The following is a 25,826-nucleotide window of genomic DNA, read 5'->3' on the forward strand; positions in this document are numbered from 1 at the left end:
ACTGGCACCCAGGCAACTGCAATTATAAAAAAAATATATATATTTTTACTTTGCAAGCTGCTGTGCCACCGTATATATATATCAGTGGTGGGCAGTGGCACTGCAGTGGGTACAGTACACTCTGTGGACCTGACACAGCACTCACTGCAATTATGACAGAGGAAAAAAAAAATATTTTTTAAAATGCAAGGTACTGTGCCTGTGCCACCCGAAATGAGTGTGGTGTGCACACAGTACAGTCTGTGGTAGGTCTGTGGCCTCTCACACACAGCGGGCAGGTAACTGCAGTGTACAATAGATATATATATATATATAAAAAGAAAAAACTCAATTACCAGCCCTTAAAAGGGCTTTTGGGGACACTAGATATATATATATATATATATATATATATATATATATATAAAAATTACACAAATACCAGCCCTTAGAAGGGCTTTTTGGGGTGCTGTCCTTACAGCAGTAGTGGACCAAGAACACTGCAAGACCAGGAACACTGACTAACTGTCCCTAGCTTAACAGCAGCAGCAGCAGCAGCAGCAGCAGCTCTCTCCCTACTCTCACTACACACACTGCTTCAGAATGATCTAAGATGGATGCTGCCCTTGCTTATTTATAGGAGGTGGGAGGGTGTGGGAGGGAGGTATGCTGATTGGCTGGAAATGTGTCTGCTGACTGTGAAGTTCAGGGTCAAAGTTTGCCTCAATGATGTATTATAGGGGGCGGACCGAACATCGCATATGTTCGCCCGCATCGGCGAACGCGAACATGCTAAGTTCGCCGGGAACTACTGTCCGCCAGCGAACAGTTCGGTACATCTCTAGTGAGGACATGGCTTGGTTTGGGGGGGGGGGTGAGTGTAGCACCCTCCTAGGTAGGTGTTAGTGAGGATATGGCTCGGTTTGGTGGGGGGTGAGTGTAGCACCCTCCTAGTTAGGTGCTAGTGAGGACATGGCTCGGTTTGGTGGGGGGTGAGTGTAGCACCCTCCTAGGTAGGTGTTAGTGAGGACATGGCTCGGTTTGGTGGGGGGTGAGTGTAGCACCCTCCTAGGTAGGTGCTAGTGAGGACATGGCTCGGTTTGGTGGGGGGTGAGTGTAGCACCCTCCTAGGTAGGTGTTAGTGAGGATATGGCTCGGTTTGGTGGGGGGTGAGTGTAGCACCCTCCTAGGTAGGTGTTAGTGAGGACATGGCTTGGTTTGGTGGGGGGTGAGTGTTGCACCCTCCTAGGTAGGTGCTAGTGAGGACACGGCTCGGTTTGGTAGGGGTGAGTGTAGCACCCTCCTAGGTAGGTGCTAGTGAGGACATGGCTCGGTTTGGTGGGGGGTGAGTGTTGCACCCTCCTAGGTAGGTGTTAGTGAGGACATGGCTTGGTTTGGTGGGGGGTGAGTGTTGCACCCTCCTAGGTAGGTGCTAGTGAGGACACGGCTCGGTTTGGTAGGGGTGAGTGTAGCACCCTCCTAGGTAGGTGCTAGTGAGGACATGGCTTGGTTTGGTGGGGGGTGAGTGTAGCGCCCTCCTAGGTAGATGCTAGAGAGAAAGTATAGTTTTGAATCCTGTCTGCTTACTAGAAGGATTGCAGGTAAATCTATATTGTTCTCTGCCTACCAGAGAGCAGGATCTGTTAGTGAGGTCTGCTCATTGTGCTCAGGTGCAGCTCATTCTGTCTGCAGAGAGTTTCACACTGGTCCAATAGGTCCAATAGGGAGGCATGTTGGACGGTGGGAGGAAACCTGACAAATAGGTGCACAGGTATATGATACAGCCCTGGTTATTTGGCAGAGGAAAGTGCCTTGGTGCATGCTGGGATACTGTATACATGCCAGGAGCACATGTGCTTGGGGTCTTTCGTCTGGATAGCGGAGTCCCTGAGGGAGGGGGCGGCTGCCCCTGCTCTGTAGAGGTGCCATGCTGCCTCAGGTAGTCGACTTGAGGGCCTAGAGAGAACGAGAGAAGAGCTGAACCTGGAGGTCCTGCGGAGCTGACTGGAAGGCGAGACACTGGAAGAATCTAATTCTGCAGTGCAGTGAGTACAGATCTGTGTCAAGGGGCCTGACCTGAGGGGGGCCACCCCTGCAGCTAGAAGAGTCAGTGGACGGGTGTCAGTAACGGGGATGCGACTGAGTGTCTGGAAGAGAATGTAGATCACCAAGTCTGTTGCTGGAGAGAAAAGAGCAAGAAGACTTAACCCTTTCCATACATGTGGCAGTATGGTTCAAGCAGTGCAGCTGCTTCCACAAGCAACCTGGTGAGGCCAAGTGAGGGTTGTCCTTATCCGTTGTTAATAGTTCCAGTTAGAGTATCCCACTATTCCCTTCCCCCATCCAAGTTCCACATTAAACACTAAAAACCAAATCCCCGGACTGTTTATTGAGTAATGAGCTATCGGTTGTAGGGAGGGATGAGTGATTTGTACCCTTAGTGACTGTGTGATGGTAATCAGAGGAGGTCCGAGAAGTCATCATACAGCAATCCCTTTAGTGACAGTGCTACATAATAACCAACCTCTAATATATCCCCCCCGTATGCGGTACAGGTGAGGGATTGTTCAGGTGAGATTACATAACGATTGAATGTATCCAATGCATGTGATGATTGTTACATCTTTTATCATTTATATGATCCTGTGATACGCCTAGGAGACCGGAAGATTCCTGAGGAAGACGAAACGCGTAGACTTTGGTCTTCCTTTAGAACATTCAGCCTGTCTGTGTTTGGGTTGTAGTGAATTTAGTCCCCCGCGGTCACATTCGCCATGACGCGGTTTTTGTTCGGATTGTGTCATACGATTGTTGATTGTTTTGACTTTGTGTCCATTTATAGAACCTCCCACATTCCCTTAAAGTGACTTTGTTGACACAAAACAGCAGTAATTGGTCTGTACACAGACAGGTGAAAGGGGGACACCGCGTGTTGTGTGTACGCCGCGCCCGCGTTGATCGTTTAGTGTAATCGTCACAAACACGGAAACACGGCGCCTGGAAATTCCCGACCCCGAAACCCTCCGGATATAGAAGAGTTCACAGGAACCTCTGATAATACTGATAACAGTGCGGCAGAGGGAAGATGTAGTCCTGTGCAGTGATTGGTAGTGATGAGACTTCACCTCTGACCCCTCCATCCCCCTCTCCCAGCTCCAGAGTCATCACAGCCTGATAGGAGGCCACCAAACAATGGAAATCCCCAGCATTTCTCGTGATACCCCCAATTTACGTACAAATATTAACTTTCTGCATATTTCCATGTTCTTAGCCACGCCCCCTCCCGTCTCAAATGCCAGTCAGGCACAGAGCGCAGAAGTGGGGGCTGGTCGGGGTGATTTTCGGTACAATGGCGTTCCTAATATAAGTTTTATTGAGATGGGACCGATTCCTGTCTGTGAGTGAAGATTTGTCCCGGTCACTATTGTCCCCCCCAAGATAAGAGGCCATGTCCTCCACTCCCCAAAGACATACATTTCTCTGAGCGTCCTTGTTTATGGAGCACTTTGAGCATAGAGGTGGGAGAGAGGATTGGACTTCAGGGTCTCCTTCTGTCTATATGGACTTCTTCTTGAGTCTATGGCCTCTCTCCTATGTCTATAGACCTCCTCCTGAGCCTATGGCCTCTCTCCTATGTCTATAGACCTTCTCCTGAGTCTATGGCCTCCCTCCTGTGTCTATAGACCTCCCCCTGAGTCTATGTCCTTCCTCCTATGTCTATAGACCTTCTCCTGAGCCTATGGCCTCTCTCCTATGTCTATAGACCTTCTCCTGAGTCTATGTCCTTCCTCCTGTGTCTATAGACTTCCTCCTGAGTCTATGGCCTCCCTCCTGTGTCTATAGACCGTCTACTGAGCCTATGGACTTCCTCCTGTGTCTATAGACCTCCTCCTGAGTCTATGTCCTTCCTCCTGTGTCTATAGACCTCCTCCTGAGCCTATGGACTTCCTCCTGTGTCTATAGACCTCCTCCTGAGCCTATGTCCTTCCTCCTGTGTCTATAGACCTTCTCCTGAGTCTATGTCCTCCCTCCTGTGTCTATAGACCGTCTACTGAGCCTATGGACTTCCTCCTGTGTCTATAGACCTCCTCCTGAGTCTATGTCCTTCCTCCTGTGTCTATAGACTTCCTCCTGAGTCTATGGCCTCCCTCCTGTGTCTATAGACCGTCTACTGAGCCTATGGACTTCCTCCTGTGTCTATAGACCTCCTCCTGAGTCTATGGCCTTCCTCCTGTGTCTATAGACTTCCTCCTGAGTCTATGGCCTCTCTCCTATGTCTATAGACCTTCTCCTGAGTCTATGGCCTCCCTCCTGTGTCTATAGACCTCCTCCTGAGCCTATGGCCTCTCTCCTATGTCTTTAGACCTTCTCCTGAGTCTATGGCCTCCCTCCTGTGTCTATAGACCTCCCCCTGAGTCTACGGCCTTCCTCCTGTGTCTATAGACTTCCTCCTGAGTCTATGGCCTCCCTCCTGTGTCTAAAGACTTTCTCCTGAGTCTATGGCCTCCCTCCTGTGTCTATAGACCGTCTACTGAGCCTATGGACTTCCTCCTATGTCTATAGACCTTCTCTTGAGTCTATGGCCTCCCTCCTGTGTCTATAGACTTTCTCCTGAGTCTATGGCCTCCCGTGTGTGGCTTTAGACTTCCTTCTGAGTCTATGGCTTCCTCCTGAGTCTATGGCTTCCTCCTGAGTCTATGGCTTCCTCCTGAGTCTATGGCTTCCTCCTGAGTCTATGGCCTCCCGTCTGTGGCTTTAGACTTCCTTCTGAGTCTATGGCTTCCTCCTGAGTCTATGGCTTCCTCCTGAGTCTATGGCTTCCTCCTGAGTCTATGGCTTCCTCCTGAGTCTATGGCCTCCCTCCTGTGTCTATGGCCTCCCTCCTGTGTATATAGACCTCCTCTTGAGTCTATGGCCTTCCTCCTGAGTCTTTGGCCTCTCTCCCGTGTAAATGGGCTTCTCTGTTTCTTTGACCTCCTGTGTTTTTGGGCCCCCCTTTTCTCTTTGGTGCCCTCCTTTTTATATGGCTTCCCTCCTGTATCTATCATGTCCTTGGAGAGTGTGGAGGGAGTTGGGGAGCCTGGAGGGAGTTGGGGAGCCTGGAGGGAGTTGGAGAGCCTGGAGGGAGTTGGGGAGCGTGGAGGGAGTTGGGGAGCCTGGAGGGAGTTGGAGAGCCTGGAGGGAGTTGGGGAGCGTGGAGGGAGTTGGAGAGCGTGGAGGGAGTTGGATGGAGTTGGGGAGCCTGGAGGGAGTTGGAAAGCTTGGAGGGAGTTGGAGAGCCTGGAGGGAGTTGGAGGGATTTGGGGAGCCTGGAGGGAGTTGGAGGGAGTTGGGGAGCCTGGAGGGTGTTTGGGAGCGTTGAGGGAGTTGGAGGGAGTTGGGGAGCGTGGAGGGAGTTGGAGAGCGTGGAGGGAGTTGGGGATTCTGGAGGGAGTTGGAGGGATTTGGGGAGCCTGGAGGGAGTTGGGGAGCCTGGAGGGTGTTGGGGAGCGTTGAGGGAGTTGGAGGGAGTTGGGGAGCGTGGAGGGAGTTGGAGAGCGTGGAGGGAGTTGGGGAGCCTGGAGGGAGTTGGAGAGCGTGGAGGGAGTCTGGAGGGAGTTGGGGAGTCTGGAGGCAGTTGGGGAGTCTGGAGAGCGTGGAGGGAGTTGGGGAGTCTGGAGGCAGTTGGGGAGTCTGGAGGGCGTTGGAGAGTGTGGAGGGAGTTGGAGGAGTTCACTCAGAAATGGGAGGATTTTATCTGAGAATTGGGAATCCAGATCAGGAATGGGGATGACTGGTGATGAATGAAGGAAATCTATCTGGAAAACAGGAGGGGGAGGGGTAATGGGAGGATTTAATTTGTAAATTGGGGAATTCCCACTTCCTCCAGAGATGACAGAAATTTAACCTTCCCCAAACTCTGACCGGCCAGAGCCAGAACTGTCCAGGAAATAGAAATGATGAGAGGGGAGGTCATCCCCGGCTTCTGTTATTACACACAGAGGAATGTTTATAGTAAACTGGATCTTACAACCGACTACGAGGAGTATAAACACCGACTACGAGGAGTATAAATACCGACTACGAGGAGTACAAACACCGACTACGAGGAGTATAAACACCGACTACGAGGAGTATAAACACCGACTACGAGGAGTATAAACACCGACTACGAGGATGACTTCATGCTCTGACAAAGATTCCTTCCATCCAACACACTCTGTCCAATCCCCCCCACATCATACAACCCTCCCCCCACACGCAGTCCGATCCCCCCACACATTATACCCCCCCCCCCCCATACACACATTGTAGTCAAATGTGTTATTTTTCCATTTTAAATCTATGAAATTCATAGAAATTGCCTATGATACTTATCACCATCTAGTGGCCAAATGTGATATTTTTTCTGAGCAGTATTTTTTATTTTATTTTAAAGTGATTGTAAAAGTCTTTTATTTAAAACAAAAAACAACAAAAAAAAAACAAACACGTTACACTTCCTCCTCTGTGCAGTTGGATTTGCACAGAGCAGCCCGGCTCCTCCTCTTCTGGGGTCCCTCTTCGCTGCTCCTGGCCACTCCCTCCTGTTGTGTGCCCCCACAGTAAGCAGCTTACTATGGGGGCACCTGAGCTGAGTCACAGCTGCCTGTGTCCATTCAGACACAGAGCTGTGACCCGGCTCCGCCCCCTCTCTCTCCCAATTGGCTGACTGACTTTGATTGACAGCATTGGGAGCCAATCGCACCACACTGCTGTCTTAGCCAATGAAGAGGGGAGTCCCGGGCAGCTGAGACACACCTGCAACATTGCTCGATAGAGAGGGGATCAGGTAAGTATTAGGCGGGTGAGGGGGGAGGGGCACACATAACATTTTTTTATCTTATTGCATAGAATGCACCTTCTGCCTTTGTAATCCTTTAAATGAATCCCGGGAATGTCCTGAGATATTTAGCACCATCTAGCAGTCACATTCCCTACTTTGCGCCATCTAGTGGGAAAATTTGATATTTATTTTCACTTTTAATTGCTCATTGGAATGTCCTGGGATACTTAGCGCCATCTAGTGGCCAAATGTTTTTTTTTTTTTCATTTTTAAAGTAATCCTAGGAATGTCGTGTGATACTGAGCGCCTTCTAGTGGTCAAATGTGATATATACATATATATATATATATATATATATATATATATATATATATATATATATATATATATATATATATATCCTTTTTTTTTCCGTTTCATTTTAAATCAATCATAGGAATGTCCTGGGATACTTAGCGCCATCTAGTGTGCCACATATATATTTTTTTTATTTGAAAGTAATCCCAGGAATGTCATGTGATATTCAGCACCTTCTAGTGGTCAAATGTGGTATTAATATATGTGTGTGTGTGTATGTATATGTATGTATGTATATATATATATATATATATATATATATATATATATATATATATATATATATATATATATGTATGTATATATGTATATATGTATGTATGTATGGGTGTGTGTATATATATGTATATATAATATATATATGTGTGTGTGTGTGTGTGTGTGTGTGTGTATATATATATATATATATATACAAAGCATACTGAAACGCGATGACCAAGATATTGGTATCAGCAATGAAAAAATGATATTGGACGATCCCTAATAAATATATATATATATATATATATATATATATATATATATATATAATTTTTTTTTTTAAATCAATCATAGTAATTTTTCTGATGCCTATTGCCATCTAGTGGCCAAATGTGGTATATTTTCATTTGAAATCGATCCTGGGAATGTCCTGAGATACTTAGCACCATCTAGCAGTCACATTTGGTATTTTCCATTTTAAATCGATGAAATTCACAGGATTCCCTATGATAATTAGCGCCATCTAGTGATCAAATGTGGCATAGTGTTTGTCTATGGACAGAGATCTGACAATAGACATTTCTGGATAATTATGTTCAGCAGGGGTGTATCTGCACTGCCTGACATACAAGGAGCCTCTAAAGGGCGCTCCCATACCTCTCTGAGATTAAATCCATAGTAGGAGTGGTGTCACCATACATTACCCCTCCTCTGGAAATATTCATCAGGAAGTGCTTGGTGGCCTTGAAATTGTTCCCCCCTCCCCCACGATCCTTTAATCCTGACCGCTATATCTCCGCCCACAGGGGGACACCCGGCACCGTTGTGTGGCCCGCATGGTAGAGGAGGTGCAGACCGTCATACTGGCGCTGACGGCGCAGATCAGTTGCTGGGATTCCCGATTTCAGAGCATTTCCAACTCCGGCATCCACAGCGACCACCTAAAGGTGAGACACCCCGATGTCACTGTGACCAGAACCCCCGTACAGTGCCGCCCTGCAGGACTGAACGGGCAGAGAGGGTTAAAGTGTGCAGAGCCTAAACTTCTTCTTTTAGTTTTGGATGGAGTGAGGGAGGGTTAGACCCTCCGTCAGGTTTTTATTGCTGTCTGTGTCCCCACTAGAGAGATTTAATCTCTATCTATCCTGGTGTCACTGAAACAGGAAGTGATATGGAATCAAACTGTTGTGACCAGAAGGGGAAAAGAGGGGAAATCTCCCAATGACGAGGCCTGTTATGCTGATCGGGATTTCCTCTCACTTCCTGTTGTGTCTCTCAAAAGGAAGTGAAGGGAATTCTCCACAATGGGGACTCCAGACAGGAGTGGTGATCCCCCTCCCCTCCCCCACCACCACCACACTGTATCTGAAATGAGGAAAAGGGTTTTGAGCTTCAGGCACACTTCAAATTTTCAAATAAAAAGTGAACTGTTCCCCTTCTGTTCATCCAATCAGCTGTCACCTTTTAATTCCTAGACAGCATTAGAACAACAGCTGGGATCTGACAGTAGGAAGAGGTGTGGCTGTCTGTGACACCCCCTCTTTGGTACTGTGGGGGAGGGATCAGATAGAAGAGGGACATTATAGGTGCCTAAATACACTGCCTGCCTGCTACCTTGGGGGTGGAGTCCTATTAAGGAGGGGCATTATAAGGGGCCCCATTACACCACCTGCCTGCCACTGTGGGGGAGGGTTCAGATGGTGTGTGTATATTTAACGGGCCCAAAACACCACCTATCCAGTACTGAAGAGGAGTGATCAGATATGGGAGGTACCCCATTATATCACCTGTCTGGCACTATGGGGGATCAGATGGGGGACATAAGGGGGACCCCATTACATCACCTGTCTGGCACTTTTTGAGGAGGGATCATATGGGGGACATAATGGGGACCCCATTAGATCACCTGCCTGGCACTTTGGGGGAGGGATCAGATGGGGACATAAGAGGGACCCCAGTACATCACCTGCCTGGCACTTTGGGGGAGGGATCAGATGAGGGACATAAGGGGGACCCCATTACATCACCTGCCTGGCACTTTGGGGGAGGGATCAGATGGGGGACATAAGAGGGACCCCATTACATCACCTGCCTGGCACTTTGGGGGAGGGATCAGATGGGGGACATAAGAGAGACCCCATTACATCATCTGCCTGGCACTTTGGGGGAGGGATCAGATGGGGGACATAAGAGAGACCCCATTACATCACCTGCCTGGCACTTTGGGAGAGGGATCAGATGGGGGACATAAGAGAGACCCCATTACATCACCTGTCTGGCACTTTGGGGGAGGGATCAGATGGGGGACATAAGAGGGACCCCATTACATCACCTGTCTGGCACTTTGGGGGAAGGATCAGATAGGGGACATAAGAGAGACCCCATTACATCACCTGCCTGGCACTTTGGGGGAGGGATCAGATGGGGGACATAAGAGAGACCCCATTATATCACCTGCCTGGCACTTTGGGGGAGGGATCAGATGGGGGACATAAGAGGGACCCCATTACATCACCTGTCTGGCACTTTGGGGGAGGGATCAGATAGGGGAGCGCCTAAAGGGGGACCCCATTACACCACATATCCAGCACCATGGGGGAGGGTCATTCTAGGAGAACTAGGACGGCCATATTGTGGCTCTCACTGGGATTGGTGCAGAGGGCCCCTACTGAGGCACCAACACTTCATGATTCCAACATGACAAATTTACCGAAATCAAAGTCGGAATCCTTTTCCGGGGGAATAAGATTGTCTTCCATAATCCAGAGCAATGTGCTAAAGTGTAACTCCAGCCGGAGGGGGAGGGGGAGATCTCTCCTCACTTTCTGTCCCAGTGACCACATGATGACCATGACAGGAGAGAGGTCCCCCCCCCCCAACCAACTCACCACCAATAATTAAACACCCGGGGGTACACAGCACTTCACCTGGAGGGCGGGACATTTCCAGGGACTGGCATCGGCCACAGGCGGTCCTCTTCTGTCATTGTCACCATCTTCTCTCTCTCCTTCGCTGCGTGTGGAATCAGGAACAGCCGGACTTGCTTGCCCACTGGATGGCGCTGCTGAGGGGGCGCCGCTCACTGCACCCCTGTATACAGGTAATGAGGAATATATAGAAAGTGCACCCCTTAGTGTCATCCCGATCCACTGCATGCTGACCCCTCCCCCCCCCCAATCCTCATCAGGACGTGTCTGTGTGTTCCGGATGGGGGGACAATTATCACAGAGAAGAGGTTTCCTGCTTTGTAATATGTCAGTTCAATCACAGCATCCATTACTTCCTCCTCACTCTCCTGTAAGCCCCCCACCGAATCCACCCAATCCCCCCGTTTCTATGTCCCAAATCTTCATTTTCATTGGTCTGTTCATAACAAGTAAGCAAACATGATCCAGTACTGTCACTACTATCACTATATATAACTAGTACTGTCACTACTATCACTATATATAACTAGTACTGTCACTACTATCACTATATATAACCAGTACTGTCACTACTATCACTATATATATCCAGTACTGTCACTACTATCACTCTATATAACTAGTACTGTCACTACTATCACTATATATAACCAGTACTGTCACTACTATCACTATATATAACCAGTACTGTCACTACTATCACTATATATAACCAGTACTGTCACTACTATCACTATATATAACCAGTACTGTCACTACTATCACTATATATAACTAGTACTGTCACTACTATCACTATATATAACCAGTACTGTCACTACTATCACTATATATAACTAGTACTGTCACTACTATCACTATATATAACTAGTACTGTCACTACTATCACTATATATAACCAGTACTATCACTATATACGTATAACTAGTACTGTCACTACTATCACTATATATAACTAGTACTGTCACTACTATCACTATATATAACTAGTACTGTCACTACTATCACTATATATATCCAGTACTGTCACTACTATCACTATATATAACCAGTACTATCACTATATACGTATAACTAGTACTGTCACTACTATCACTATATATAACTAGTACTGTCACTACTATCACTATATATAACCAGTACTGTCACTACTAGCTCCCTATATATAACCAGTACTGTCACTTCTATCACTATATATAACCAGTACTGTCACTACTATCACTATATATAACTAGTACTGTCACTACTATCACTATAGATAACCAGTACTGTCACTACTATCGCTATAGATAACCAGTACTGTCACCACTATCACTATAGATAACCAGTACTGTCACTACTATCACTATAGATAACCAGTACTGTCACCACTATCACTATAGATAACCAGTACTGTCACTACTATCACTATAGATAACCAGTACTGTCACTACTATCGCTATAGATAACCAGTACTGTCACTACTATCACTATATATAAACAGTACTGTCACTACTATCACTATATATAACTAGTACTGTCACTACTATCACTATATATATATATCCAGTACTGTCACTACTATCACTATATATAACCAGTACTGTCACTACTATCACTATATATAACCAGTACTGTCACTACTATCACTCTATATACCAGTACTTTCACTACTATCACTATATATAACCAGTACTGTCACTACTATCACTCTATATACCAGTACTTTCACTACTATCACTCTATATTCAGTATGGTGATGACTATCACAGGTTATTCAGCGGTGTCATTGCTGTGTATTCCTCCTGACAGGTGATGGCGCCCTCCCAGCTTCTGGTCACAGTTCCCCTTCGGGGCCTCAGTGGTTTCCGCCATAGACGTTCTCGGCGTTGGCGGTATTACACTCCCAGTGGGGTCCGCCTCCTCACCCCCGTCATGGAGCCAGAGAAACTCCACCAATGGCTGGAAGTGGAGCAGTTCCAGAAGTGCACCCCCCAGTGGCATGAAGGGGATGTTAACATTCAGGGTGATTTGGTGCCGGCCCGAGTGGTGAATGTCTTCCATGGGCTCCTCCGTCGAGCGATTCCAGCCTGTCACCTGTCTGGTAAGAGGATCGTCTCTCCTCCATCTTCAAACTGTGTGCAGTATGGCTGTCCTCTCTTCTTCTCCTCTATCTTCGTCTCCTTCACCTTCATCTCCTTCACCTTCGTCTCCTCCACCTTCGTCTCCTCAATCTTCAACTTCTCCATCTTCATCTCCTCCATCTTCAAACTGTGTGCAGTATGTCTGTCCTCTCTTCATCTTCTCCATCTTCATCTTCAACTTCTCCATCGTCATCTCCTCCATCTTCATCTCCTCCATCTTCAAACTGTGTGCAGTATGTCTGTCCTCTCTTCATCTTCTCCATCTTCATCTTCTTCATCTTCTCCGTCTTCATCTTCCCTGTCTTCATCTCCTCTGCCTTCACCTCCTCTGTCTTCATCTCCTCTGTCTTCATCTCCTCTGTCTTCATCTCCTCTGTCTTCATCTCCTCCGTCTTCATCTTCTCTGTCTTCATCTTCTCCGTCTTCATCTCCTCCGTCTTCACCTTCTTCATCTTCTCCATCTTCATCTTCTTCATCTTCTCCGTCTTCATCTCCTCTGTCTTCATCTCCTCTGTCTTCATCTCCTCTGTCTTCATCTCCTCTGTCTTCATCTCCTCCGTCTTCACCTTCTTCATCTTCTCCATCTTCTCCATCTTCATCTTCACCTTCTCCATCTTCTCCATCTTCTCCATCTTCATCTCCTCCATCTCCTCCGTCTTCATCTCCTCCGTCTTCACCTTCTTCATCTTCTCCATCTTCTCCATCTTCATCTTCACCTTCTCCATCTTCTCCATCTTCTCCATCTTCATCTACTCCATCTCCTCCGTCTTCATCTCCTCCGTCTTCATCTCCTCCATCTTCACACTGTGTGCAGTATGTCTGTCCTCTCATCTTCTCCTCCATCTTCATCTCCTCCATCTTCATCTCCTCCATCTTCATCTTCTCCATCTTCATCTCCTCCATCTTCACCTTCTCCATCTTCACACTGTGTGCAGTATGTCTGTCCTCTCTTCATCTTCTCCATCTTCATCTTCTCCATCTTCTTCATCTTCTCCATCTTCATCTTCATCTCCTCCATTTTCATCTTCTCCATCTTCACACTGTGTGCAGTATGTCTGTCCTCTCTTCATCTTCTCCATCTTCATCTTCTCCATCTTCACACTGTGTGCAGTATGTCTGTCCTCTCTTCATCTCTCCATCTTCATCTTCTCCATCTTCTTCATCTTCTCCATCTTCATCTTCTCCATTTTCATCTTCTCCATCTTCACACTGTGTGCAGTATGTCTGTCCTCTCTTCATCTTCTCCATCTTCATCTTCTCCATCTTCATCTCCTCCATCTTCACACTGTGTGCAGTATGTCTGTCCTCTCTTCATCTTCTCCATCTTCATCTTCTCCATCTTCATCTCCTCCATCTTCACACTGTGTGCAGTATGTCTGTCCTCTCTTCATCTTCTCCATCTTCATCTTCTCCATGTTCATCTTCTCCATCTTCACACTGTGTGCAGTATGTCTGTCCTCTCTTCATCTTCTCCATCTTCATCTTCTCCATCTTCTTCATCTTCTCCATTTTCATCTTCTCCATTTTCATCTTCTCCATCTTCACACTGTGTGCAGTATGTCTGTCCTCTCCATCTTCTCCACCATCTCTGAAGATACAATGGTTTCTATGCCGGTCATTTCCTGAGACTGGAACCTCAGATTGTGTCCAAGGCTTCCATGGTCAGTAGATCATCACTCTGATTTCATCCCATCTGAACCTAGTAATTAGAGTTTCCAGTTCAGTCAGGTTTCTTCGCTGGGTGACTTGGCTCATTGACACAAAAAGGGATCCATATCCATGAGGAGGAAGATAGTCCAAGAGAGTACCTGAAGGTGGAGTGTAGCTGGCCAACCAGTGGCTGGATGTACTGCAGGCTGTGTGGAGGCACAGGGGCCCACAGTGCCACACTTCAAATAGGACTGAACAGGGGTCATTGAAGACACAGGAGTGAACAGGGGTCACTGGGGTCAATGGACATAGAGCGACGCACAGGAGTCACCTGGCTCATTGAAGACACAGAAGGGAACTGGGGTCACTTAAAACATGGGAGTCACTGGTAAGATAGGAGTACACTGGAAATACAGGAGTCACTGGGGACACGGGAGTCACTGAAGACACAGGAGTCACTGGTGAGATAGGAGTACACAAGAGATACAGGAGTCACTGGAGATACAGGAGTCACTGGTGAGAAAAGAGTACAAAGGAGTCACTGGAGACACAAGAGTCACTGGTAAGATAAGAGTACACCGGGATCACTGGAGACACAGAGGTCAATGGTGAGATAGTAGTACACAAGAGATACAGGAGTCACTGGAGATACACGAGTCACTGGTGAGACAGGAGCACACAGGGTTTACTGGAGACACAGGAGCCACTGGAGACACAGGGGTCACTGGAGACACTGGAGAAACAGGAGTCACTAGAGACACAGGAGTCACTGGAGACACAGGGGTCACTGGTGAGATAGGAGCACACAGGAGTCACTGGAGACACAGGAGTTATTGGAGACACAGGGGTCACTGGAGACACCGGAGACACAGGAGTCACTGGTGAGATAGGAGCACACAGTGGTCACTGGTGAGATAGGAGCACACAGGGGTCACTAGTGAGATAGGAGCACACAGGGGTCACTGGTGAGATAGGAGCACACAGGGGTCACTGGTGAGATAGGAGCACACAGGGGTCACTGGTGAGATAGGAACACACAGGGGTCAGTGGTGAGATAGGAGCACGCAGGGCTCACACGAGAGATAGGAGCACACAGAAGTCATTGGAGATACAGGAGTCACAGGGGTCACTGGAGACACAGGAGTCACATGGGTCACTGGAGAGATAGGAGCACAAAGGGGTCATTGGAGACACAGGGGTCACTGTTTAGATAGGAGCACACAGGAGTCACTAGACACATAGGAGTCAGTGGTGATATAGGAGCACTCAGGGGTCACTGGAGACACAGGAGTCACTGAAGACACAAGGGTTACTGGAGAGATAGGAGCACACAGAAGTCACTGGAGACACGGGAGTCACTGGAGACACAGGGGTCACTGGTGAGATAGGAGCACACAGTGGTCAATGGAGACACAGGGGTCACTGGTGAAATAGGATCACACAGTGGTCAATAGAGACACAGGGGTCACTGGTCGAGATAGGAGCACACAGGGGTTACTGGAGACACAGGGTCACTGGTGAGATAGGAGCACACAGGGGTTACTGGAGACACAGGGTCACTGGTCGAGATAGGAGCACACAGGGGTTACTGGAGACACAGGGTCACTGGTGAGATAGGAGCACACAGGGGTCACTGGAGACACAGTGGTCAATAGTGAGATAGGAGCACACAGGTCACTAGAGACACAGGGGTCACTGGTGAGATAGGAGCACAAAGGGGTCATTAGAGACACAAGAGTCATTGGAGACACAGGGGTCACTGTTTAGGAGCACACAGGAGTCACTTGAGGCACAGAAGTCACTGGTGAGATAGGAGCAAACAGGAGTTACAGGACACATAGGAGTCACTGCTGATATAGGAGCCCTCAGGGGTCACTGGACACACAACAGTGAACAGGGGTCACTGGAAGCAGGCACAGAGGACTTCAGCAGGGGACTTGACTTGGGCATAGGTGTGTGTTGCTTGAATGTTGAGCAATACTTTGCTGGCCCTTTAAATGAGCACCGCTCAGGATAGAAGCACACAGGGGTGATGGGAAAAAGGGGAGACACAGAAGTCACAGGTGAGATAGGAGTACACAGGGGGTCACTGGAGACACAGGAGTCACTGGAGAGATAGGAGCACACAGGGGTCAATGGAGACACGGGGGTCACTGGTGAGATAGGAGCACACAGGGGTCAATGGAGACACAGGGGTCACTAGTGAGATGGGTGCAGAAAGGGGTCATTGGAGACACAGGAGACACAGAAGTCACTGGTGAGATAGGAGCACACAGGGGTCACTGGACACATAGGAGTCACTGCTGATATAGGAGCACTCAGGGGTCACTGGAGAAGTCACTGGTGAGATAGGAGTACACAGGGGTCACTGCACACACAGCAGTGCACAGGGGTCACTGGAGGCAGGCACAGAGGGCTTCAGCAGGGTATTGACTTGGGCATAGTGGTGTGTTGCTTGCATGTTGAGCAATACTTTGCTGGCCCTTTAAATGAGCACCACTCAGGATAGAAGCACACAGGGGTAACGGGAAAAAGGGGAGACACAGGAGTCATGGGAGACACAGAAGTCACAGGTGAGATAGGAGTACACAGGGGTCACTGGATACACAGGGGTAACTGGTGAGATAGGAGCACACAGGGGTCAATGGAGACACAGGGGTCACTGGTGAGATAGGAGCACACAGGGGTCACTGGTAAGATAGGAGCAAACAGGAGTCACAGGACACATAGGAGTCACTGCTGATATAGGAGAACTCAGGGGTCACTGGACACACAGCAGTGCACAGGGGTCACTGGAAGCAGGCACAGAGGACTTCAGCAGGGGACTTGACTTGGGCATAGTGGTGTGTTGCTTGAATGTTGAGCAATACTTTGCTGGCCCTTTAAATGAGCACCACTCAGGATAGAAGCAAACAGGGGTGATGGGAAAAAGGGGAGTCATGGGAGACACAGAAGTCACAGGTGAGATAGGAGTACACAGGGGTCACTGGATACACAGGGGTAACTGGTGAGATAGGAGCACACAGGGGTCAATGGAGACACAGGGGTCACTGGTGAGATAGGAGCACACAGGGGTCACTGGATACACAGGGGTAACTGGTGAGATAGGAGCACACAGGGGTCAATGGAGACACAGGGGTCACTGGTGAGATAGGAGCACACAGGGGTCACTGGAGACACAGGGGTCACTGGTAAGATAGGAGCACACAGGGGTCAATGGAGACACAGGGGTCACTGGTGAGATAGGAGCACACAGGGGTCACTGGATACACAGGGGTAACTGGTGAGATAGGAGTACACAGGGGTCACTGGATACACAGGGGTAACTGGTGAGATAGGAGCACACAGGGGTCAATGGAGACACAGGGGTCACTGGTGAGATAGGAGCACACAGGGGTCACTGGAGACACAGGGGTCACTGGTAAGATAGGAGCACACAGGGGTCACTAGTGAGATAAGAGCACAAAGGGTCAATGGGGACACAGGGGTCACTGGTGAGATAGGAGCACACAGGGGTCAATGGAGACACAGGGGTCACTGGTGAGATAGGAGCACACAGGGATTACTGGAGACACAGGGGTCACTGGAGAGATAGGAAAACACAGGAATCACTGGAGACACAGTGGTCACTAGTGAGATGGGAGCAGAAAGGGGCACAGGAGACACAGGAGTCATTGGAGACACAGAAGTCACTGGACACACAGGAGTCACTGATGAGATAGGCACACACAGGGGTCACTGGAGACACAGGAGTCACTGGAGACACAAGAGTTACTGGTGGGATAGGAGCACACAGGACTCACTGGAGACACAGGAGCCTACAGGAGTCACTGGAGATACAGGGGTCACAGGAGACATAAAAATCACTGGTGACACAGGAGCACACAGGAGGCACTGATGAGACAGGAGCACACAGGGATCACTGGAGACACAGGAGTCACAAGAGACACAGCAGTGCACAGGGGTCACTGGAGGCAGGCACAGAGGACTTCAGCAGGGGATTTGACTTGGGCATAGTGGTGTGTTGCTTGAATGATGAGCAATACTTTTCTTGTCCCTTTAAGTGAGCACCAGTCAGGATAGAAGCACACAGGGGTCACAGGGGTAACGGGAGACACAGGGGTCACTTGTGAGACAGGAGCACACAGGGGTTACTTGAGACACAGGAGTCACTGGAGACACAGGGGTCACTGGTGAGATAGAAGCACACAGGGGTCACTGGAGTCACAGGGGTCACTGGTGAGATAGAAGCACACAGGGGTCACTGGAGTCACAGGGGTCACTGGTGAGATAGGAGCACACAAGAGTCACAGGGATCACTGGAGACACAAGGGTCACAGGAGCACACAGGATTCACCTGGTGAGATAGGAGTACACTGGAGACACAGGGATCCCTGGGGACACAGGGGTCGCTGGAGCAACAGGAGCACACAGTAATCACTGGAGACACTGAAATCACTGGTGACACAAGAGCACACAGGGGTCACTGGAGACACAGGAGTCACTGGAGATACAGGAGACACAGGAGTCACTGGAGACACAGGGGGTCACTGGTGAGATAGAAGCACACAGGGGTCACTGGAGACACAGGGGTCACTGGTGAGATAGGAGCACACAAGAGTCACAGGGATCACTGGAGACACAAGGGTCACAGGAGCACACAGGATTCACCTGGTGAGATAGGAGTACACTGGAGACACAGGGATCCCTGGGGACACAGGGGTCGCTGGAGAAACAGGAGCACACAGTAATCACTGGAGACACTGAAATCACTGGTGACACAAGAGCACACAGGGGTCACTGGAGACACATGAGTCACTGGAGATACTGGAGACACAGGAGTCACTGGAGATACAGGAGACACAGGAGTCACTGGAGACACAGGGGGTCACTGGTGAGATAGAAGCACACAGGGGTCACTGGAGTCACAGGGGTCACTGGTGAGATAGGAGCACACAAGAGTCACAGGGATCACTGGAGACACAAGGGTCACAGGAGCACACAGGGGTCACTGGAGACACAGGAGACACAGGAGTCACTGGAGAGATAGAAGCACACAGGGGTCACTGGAGATACAGGAGACACAGGAGTCACTGGTGCGATAGGAGTACACAGGGGTCACTGGTGAGATAGGAGCACACAGGGGCCACTGGAGACTCAGGAGTCAATGGTGAGATATGAGTACACAGGAGTTCCTAGGGGCACAGCAGTCACTGGTGAGATAGGAGTACACAGGGGTCACTGGAGACATAGGGATCACTGGTGAGATAGGAGCACACAGGGGTCACTAGAAACACAGGGGTCACTGGAGACAAAAGGATCACTGGAGACACAAGGATCACTGGAGACACAGGAGCACACTGGGGTCACTGGAGACACAGGAGCACACTGGGATCACTGGAGACACAGGAGCACGCAGGGTTTAATGGAGACACAGGGGTCACTGGAGACACAGGGATTACTGGAGACACAGGGGTCACTGGAGACACAGGAGCACACAGGGTTCACTGGAGACACAGGAGCACACAGGGTTAACTGGAGACACAGGGGTTACTGGAGACACAGGGGTCACTGGAGACACAGGAGCACATATGGTTAACTGGAGACACAGGGGTCACTGGAGACACAGTGGCACACAGGGTTAATTGGAGACACAGGGGTTACTGGAGACACATGGGCACACAGGAGTCACTAGGGACACAGGAGTCACTGATGAGATAGAAGCACAAAGGGGTCACTGGTGAGATAGGAACACACAGGGGTCACTGGTGAGATAGGAGCACACATGGGTCACTGGAGACACATGAGTCACTGGAGATACTGGAGACACAGGAGTCACTGGAGATACAGGAGACACAGGAGTCACTGGAGACACAGGGGGTCACTGGTGAGATAGAAGCACACAGGGGTCACTGGAGTCACAGGGGTCACTGGTGAGATAGGAGCACACAAGAGTCACAGGGATCACTGGAGACACAAGGGTCACAGGAGCACACAGGGGTCACTGGAGACACAGGAGACACAGGAGTCACTGGAGAGATAGAAGCACACAGGGGTCACTGGAGATACAGGAGACACAGGAGTCACTGGTGCGATAGGAGTACACAGGGGTCACTGGTGAGATAGGAGCACACAGGGGCCACTGGAGACTCAGGAGTCAATGGTGAGATATGAGTACACAGGAGTTCCTAGGGGCACAGCAGTCACTGGTGAGATAGGAGTACACAGGGGTCACTGGAGACATAGGGATCACTGGTGAGATAGGAGCACACAGGGGTCACTAGAAACACAGGGGTCACTGGAGACAAAAGGATCACTGGAGACACAAGGATCACTGGAGACACAGGAGCACACTGGGGTCACTGGAGACACAGGAGCACACTGGGATCACTGGAGACACAGGAGCACGCAGGGTTTAATGGAGACACAGGGGTCACTGGAGACACAGGGATTACTGGAGACACAGGGGTCACTGGAGACACAGGAGCACACAGGGTTCACTGGAGACACAGGAGCACTCAGGGTTCACTGGAGACACAGGAGCACACAGGGTTAACTGGAGACACAGGGGTTACTGGAGACACAGGGGTCACTGGAGACACAGGAGCACATATGGTTAACTGGAGACACAGGGGTCACTGGAGACACAGTGGCACACAGGGTTAATTGGAGACACAGGGGTTACTGGAGACACATGGGCACACAGGAGTCACTAGGGACACAGGAGTCACTGATGAGATAGAAGCACAAAGGGGTCACTGGTGAGATAGGAACACACAGGGGTCACTGGTGAGATAGGAGCACACATGGGTCACTGGAGACACAGAAGTCAATGGTGAGATAGGAGCACACAGGAGTCACTGGAGACACAGGAGTCACTGGTGAGACAGGAGCACACAGGAGTCACTGGAGACACAGGAGTCAATGGTGAGATAGGAGCACACAGGAGTCACTGGAGACACAGAAGTCAATGGTGAGATAGGAGCACACAGGAGTCACTGGAGACACAGGAGTCAATGGTGAGATAGGAGCACACAGGAGTCACAGGAGACACAGGGGTTTCTGGAGACACCGGAGCACACGGGGGTCACTGGAGACACAGGCGTCACTGGTGAGATAGGAACACACATGAGTCACTGGTGAGATAGGAGCACATGGGAGTCACTAGGGACACAGGGGTCACTGGTGAGATAGGAGCACACAGGGGTCACTGGGGACACAGGGGTCTCTGGTAAGATAGGAGCACACAGGCTTGACTTGGGCATAGTGGTGTGTTGCTTGAATGATGAGCAATACTTTTCTTGTCCCTTTAAGTGAGCACCAGTCAGGATAGAAGCACACAGGGGTCACAGGGGTAACGGGAGACACAGGGGTCACTTGTGAGACAGGAGCACACAGGGGTTACTTGAGACACAGGAGTCACTGGAGACACAGGGGTCACTGGTGAGATAGAAGCACACAGGGGTCACTGGAGACACAGGGGTCACTGGTGAGATAGGAGCACACAAGAGTCACAGGGATCACTGGAGACACAAGGGTCGCAGGAGCACACAGGATTCACCTGGTGAGATAGGAGTACACTGGAAAAAAACGGGGATCCCTGGGGACACAGGGGTCGCTGGAGCAACAGGAGCACACAGTAATCACTGGAGACACTGAAATCACTGGTGACACAAGAGCACACAGGGGTCACTGGAGACACAGGAGTCACTGGGGATACAGGAGACACAGGAGTCACTGGGGATACAGGAGACACAGGAGTCACTGGGGATACAGGAGACACAGGAGTCACTGGTGTGATAGGAGTACACAGGGGTCACTGGTGTGATAGGAGTACACAGGGGTCACTGGTGAGATAGGAGAACACAGGGGCCACTGGAGACTCAGGAGTCAATGGTGAGATATGAGTACACAGGAGTTCCTAGGGACACAGCAGTCACTGGTGAGATAGGAGTACACAGGGGTCACTGGAGACATAGGGATCACTGGTGAGATAGGAGCACACAGGGGTCACTAGAAATGCAGGGGTCACTGGAGACAAAAGGATCACTGGAGACACAAGGATCACTGGAGACACAGGAGCACACTGGGGTCACTGGAGACACAGGAGCACACTGGGATCACTGGAGACACAGGAGCACGCAGGGTTTAATGGAGACACAGGGGTCACTGGAGACACAGGAGCACACACGGGTCACTGGAGACACAGGGATTACTGGAGACACAGTGGTCACTGGAGACACAGGAGCACACAGGGTTCACTGGAGACACAGGGGTTACTGGAGACACAGGGGTCACTGGAGACACAGGAGCACATAGGGTTAACTGGAGACACAGGGGTCACTGGAGACACAGGGGTCACTGGAGACACATGGGCACACAGGAGTCACTAGGAACACAGGAGTCACCGATGAGATAGGAGCACAAAGGGGTCACTGGTGATATAGGAACACACAGGGGTCACTGGTGAGATAGGAGCACACAGGGGTCACTGGAGACACAGGAGTCGATGGTGAGATAGGAGCACACAGGAGTCACTGGAGACACAGGGGTCACTGGTGAGATAGGAGCACACAGGGGTCACTGGAGACACAGGAGTCAATGGTGAGATAGGAGCGCACAGGAGTCACTGGAGACACAGGAGTCAATGGTGAGATAGGAGCACACAGGAGTCACTGGAGACACAGGGGTTTCTGGAGACACCGGAGCACACGGGGGTCACTGGAGACACAGGAGTCACTGGTGAGATAGGAACACACAGGAGTCACTGGAGACACAGGGGTTCCTGGAGACAAAGGAGCACATGGGAGTCACTGGGGACACAGGGGTCACTGGTGAGATAGGAGCACACAGGACTCACTGTTGAGATAGGAGCACATGGGAGTCACTGGGGACACAGAGGTCACTGGTGAGATAGGAGCACACAGGGGTCACTGGGGACACAGGGGTCACTGGAGACACGGTGCACAGGAGTCACTGGATGTAGGCACAGAGGACTTCAGCAGGGGACTTAACTTGGGCATAGTGTTGTGTTGCTTGAATGTTGAGCAATACTTTGCTGGCCCTTTCAGCGGGCACCACTCAGGAAAGTTGCCTCCTGGTGGCCGCAGCGCCAGCACTCTGGGTGAAGGATAGAAGAACTGATGCTGGAACCATAGAGAGGTGAGTGTAACACTCATTTTTGTTTTATTTGCCCAGCAGTTACCAATCTCCATGTTTTGTGCCATCTCTCCTACAGACAAGGTGAGTGTGATAGAGTCCATTGGCCCAATCATCAGAGTGTATGTGGAGACTTCTATTCAGACGGTGGATGTGGAGTTGGTTCCTGTGGTAGAAGTTCCTGGCAGTTGGCCCAGGTCAGCCCGCTGGCCGCGGTTCTTCAAGCGATGGCCCTCCAAAGACAAGGCGCGATGTGTTAAGGTACGAGGACAAATGAAAGCAAAAACAGGAGATACACTATGTTGTCAAAAGTATTGGGACGCCTGCCTTTACACACACATGACCTTTAATGGCATCCCAGTCTTAGTCCGTAGGGTTCAATATTGAGTTTGCCCACCCTTTGCAGCTATAACAGCTTCAACTCTTCTGGGAAGGCTGTCCACAAGGTTCCGGAATCTTTGACCATTCTTTCAGAAGCGCATTTGTGGGGTCAGGCATGTTGGATGAGAAGGCCTGGCTCGCAGTCTCCGCCCTAATTTATCCCAAAGAAGTTCTATCGGGTTGAGGTCAGGACAGTCAAGTTCCTCCACCCCAAACTCGCTCATCCATGTCTTTATGGACCTTGCTCTGTGCATTGGTCCAAATCATTTGGTGGAGGGGGAATTACGGTGTGGGGTTGTTTTTCAGGGGTTGGGCACGGCCCCTTAGTTCCAGTGAAGGGAACTCTTAAGGTGTCAGCATACCAAGAAATTTTGGACAATTTCATGCTCCCAATTTTGTGGGAACAGTTTTGGGATGGCCCCTTCCTGTTCCAACATGACTGACCTCACAAATGTGCTTCTGGAAGAATGGTCCAACCTTCCCATAGACCCAATCCTAAACCTTGTGGACGGCCTTCCCAGAAGAGTTGAAGGTGTTAAGCTGCAAAGGGTGGGCCAACCCAATATTGAACCCTGCGGACTAAGACTGGGAAGCCATTAAAGGTCATGTGTGTGTAAAGGCAGGCGTCCCAATACTTTTGGTAATATGGTGTATTTTCTCTTCAGTGCAAAGGTTTTGTCTGTCCAACCATCTCCACACCAGATGTTCCCCATCAGAGATGATAAAAACTCTGAGAATTTCCCCCTTGACATTTCATCTCATTTATTCATTCTGCCCAGACGGTGTCATAAATATCCGCTGTGACACCAAAGATTAGAGGTCCAAAAACCTAACGTGTGATCCCTTCCTCCATCTTCCAGTCCTTTGGCTTTGACTTCATCGCCCGGACCAATTACCACTGGCAGTTGTCCTTCCTACGTGCTGAGCGCCTCCTGCTGGAGGGGATGGACGAGGATGGAGGGTGCCGGATGAAATGTCTGCGGGTTGTTCGGCAGTTGAAGGAGGACGTGTGGTGTCCTGGAAATCGCCCCGTCATCACATCGCAACATCTCCAGGTGAGAACATTTTCTTCTAGAAAAGGAAAAGAATGGTTTTCATATTGTATCTATGGTGGGTTCCATCCAATCATGGGATATTTTTACTACGTGACGCCTGGAAACTGGGGGGTAGTTCTTTGTACATCCTGAGGTTGGGCAGGGGTCTTGCAGTAACATGGGGCATCCTGAGGACAGAGGGGCAGACTCCCCACTCTTTCTCCCAGTGACTGAAGTGCTCTGCCATTGGTGCCCGGCTATCAGTACTTTTCTCATGGGTCTCATGACTAGGGTATAAAAGATGATTTTGTCTCTATGACTGCTTGACTAACACTCCCCCTTATTTCTTTACCACAAGACACCATACCTGGAGTTTATTGGCCAAAGCAGTCTTTTATTAAACCAAATTGTATAAATAACAAGCAACCGTGAGTACATTCTGAAATTTGGGGCCCCAAAGTCCTTGTAGGCACCACTACTTCACGTACTGCTTAACCAAACTTAGGCCTCCAGCCACAAAACACCGTCTCGGAGACAACACCACTATTAGCAGATACAACCCAGACAAACCACGGGGAGCCGTACCCAAGACGGTCCCTACCAATTTACATTTATCATATATAAAGCACATACAAGGACCCTGTACCCCACCAGCTGCCATGACATGTCACCAAGGGAAATAGCCCAAAGCTACCCAAGAACTTAACCACCAAAAAGGGGGAGAGAGGGAGGGCGGGAAGTTGTTCCGACATTGTCTCTCTCCTGAGTGAAGACCTCACCAGGGTCCTCCTACTGGTCAACCCCTAAAGCCCCACCAAATCATACAAGCAACAGTCAGTACATTCTGAAATTTGGGGCCCCAAAGTCCTTGTAGGCACCACTGCTTCATGTACCTGCTTAACCAAACTTAGGCCTCCAGCCACAAAACACCGACTCGGAGAAAACACCACTATTAGCAGATACAACCCAGACAAACCACAGGGAGCCGTACCCAAGACGGGTCCCTACCAATTTTATATTTATCATATAAAGCACATACAAGGACCTTGTACCCCGCCAGCTGCCATGACATGTCACCAAGGGAAATAGCCCAAAGCTACCCAAGAACTTTACCACCAAAAAGGGGGAGGGTGGGAAGTTGTTCCGACATCGTCTCTCTCCTGAGTGAAGACCTCACCAGGGTCCTCCAACTGGTCGACCCCTAAAGCCC

The 25,826-nt window shown here is 49.6% G+C and overlaps 1 protein-coding gene across 3 annotated transcripts in view; it reads left to right on the forward strand.

The window, feature by feature from the left end:
* The window catches only part of MAB21L3 (mab-21 like 3), a 48,016-nt gene that overhangs the window by 14,374 nt on the left and 7,816 nt on the right, over positions 1 to 25,826 (forward strand). Inside the window, exons 2-6 of one of the 3 annotated variants that reach the window (XM_082244348.1) lie at positions 8,149 to 8,289; positions 10,371 to 10,442; positions 12,061 to 12,352; positions 23,281 to 23,462; positions 24,443 to 24,637. In XM_082244348.1, the coding sequence (XP_082100474.1) occupies positions 8,149 to 8,289; positions 10,371 to 10,442; positions 12,061 to 12,352; positions 23,281 to 23,462; positions 24,443 to 24,637 (882 nt within the window). The remainder of the gene's footprint in view (positions 1 to 8,148; positions 8,290 to 10,370; positions 10,443 to 12,060; positions 12,353 to 23,280; positions 23,463 to 24,442; positions 24,638 to 25,826) is intronic. The other 2 variants (XM_082244349.1, XM_082244350.1) reach the window with 2 other exon arrangements.

Source organism: Pelophylax lessonae (assembly GCF_965119305.1).
Source record: "Pelophylax lessonae genome assembly, chromosome: 2".
Taxonomy (NCBI): Eukaryota; Metazoa; Chordata; class Amphibia; order Anura; family Ranidae; genus Pelophylax; species Pelophylax lessonae.